This window comes from Ailuropoda melanoleuca, unplaced genomic scaffold, assembly GCF_002007445.2.
Source record: "Ailuropoda melanoleuca isolate Jingjing unplaced genomic scaffold, ASM200744v2 unplaced-scaffold69131, whole genome shotgun sequence".
Classification (NCBI taxonomy): Eukaryota; Metazoa; Chordata; class Mammalia; order Carnivora; family Ursidae; genus Ailuropoda; species Ailuropoda melanoleuca.
Genome location: NW_023243983.1, coordinates 1 through 1,631, shown reverse-complemented (window position 1 = coordinate 1,631; position 1,631 = coordinate 1). Strand labels below are relative to the sequence as shown.

Genomic DNA, 1,631 nt, shown 5'->3' with positions numbered 1-1,631 from the left:
TCACATCTAGACCAGAGTATTTAGATGGCAGTGCAAAATCTTCAGGTTTTCCTCAGCTTCTGATGGAGTGATGATTAAGGTTTACAGTGGTGTCTGCTCCGTCAGCTTTGGTCCCTGAGTGTTTAAAGTGAGCAGCACCCTATGCTTTTCAATGGTGAACATGCAGTGTCAATATGAAATAAATCTTTGGTTTCAGGTCCAACGATTTTGACATTGTTTGTTTCATCAGCACAACCTAGCTTATCCTGACTGACACACATGGCTTTTCTCCAGGATATAAAGGGCATTTCAGCGAGGATCATGGCCATGTGGACAAAGGCAGAAGCAAGGGGGAAGGGAAAGGAGTCAAGTGCTGAGAATTCACTGTGAGGACACCTGGTGTAGGTGTGGGCACTACATCTGCTTTGTAGATTCTTCCATCTCCCCAGCCTTATTCTCTCTGTTCTCAAACTGAACAAGCTTCACAGGGCTTTTCCACTGTCCCTCAAACACATTCCAGTGTTTACTGTCTCCTCCTCTTTGTGTGGTTCCCACTATTTGGAATGTTTTGCCCATTTCCTGCTGTATTGAACTTTGATCTGTTGAAATCAATCCATCCTTAAGGACAATCTTAGGTCGTTATTCCAAGAAGTTTTTCCCAATTTCCTACCGACTTCGTGTATCTTCTTATTCTCAAAACCAATAGGACTTTGTACTTTCTTGAGTACTAGGCAAGGTCAAGCCCATGAGAGAGGTGTTTGGAGATATCTTTATTTTACTTCGAGATGGCTTTATTTATATACATGGCAGGAACAGTTTCCCTGAAATGTGGATCCCTAGCAGCACTTGGCCTGGGATTGCACATGTAATTGGTCAAGGTCATTGGTAGAAACCAAGTGTTCTATCTTCTAGTCAGGGCTCTTATTGCTTTCCAGCACTACCTTCTCTGACCTATTTGGGCACCATGTGAAAAATGGGCAGGAGGGGAAGATGATGTGATCATCTCTTAGGTCATCTCCCAGTTAAGGTGTTCCACCTATTTGCTCTTTCTATGAGTGAATTCTGTCCCGTAATTTCCCCAAACCCCTCTTCATATCTTTGTTCCTCAGGCTATAGATGAAGGGGTTCAGCATGGGTGTCACTACTGTGTACATGACTGTGGCTACCCGGTCCTTCACCACTGAGTACATGGACAGGGGCCTAAAATAGACGTAGATGATACTCCCATAGAACAGGGCCACTACAGTGAGGTGGGAGCCACAGGTAGAGAAGGCCTTCCACTTGCCAGCTGCCGAGGGAATTCTGAGCACAGCGATGATGATTCGCAGGTAGGAGAAGAGGATGCACAGGAAGGGGGTTGCAATGACAGCCAGGGTCTCGGTCATGACCACAATCTGGCTGGAGGATGTGTCAGAGCAGGATAGCTTTAGCACAGGCTGGGTATCACAAAAGAAGTGCTTAATGACATGGGAGGCACAGAAGGACAGGCGGGACATGAGTAGCACCCGGAGCAGGGAGTGCAGGTGGGAGATGGTGCAAGAACCCAGCAGCATGAGGAGGCAATGCCGTGGGTTCATGACCATATCATAGTGGAAGGGGTTGCAGATGGCCACCAGCCGGTCTATGGCCATCGAGGCCAGAAGGTAACTGTC

At 47.0% G+C, this 1,631-nt stretch overlaps 1 protein-coding gene across 1 annotated transcript; it reads right to left on the bottom strand.

The window, feature by feature from the left end:
- Positions 1-1,028: 1,028 nt before the first annotated feature.
- Positions 1,029-1,625, bottom strand: LOC109488823 (olfactory receptor 1L6; the record flags this gene model as incomplete). The annotated part of the gene is made up of 1 exon (XM_034652910.1): positions 1,029-1,625. A coding segment is annotated over one exon (597 nt), but the record flags the coding sequence as incomplete, so codon positions are not given.
- Positions 1,626-1,631: the final 6 nt, after the last annotated feature.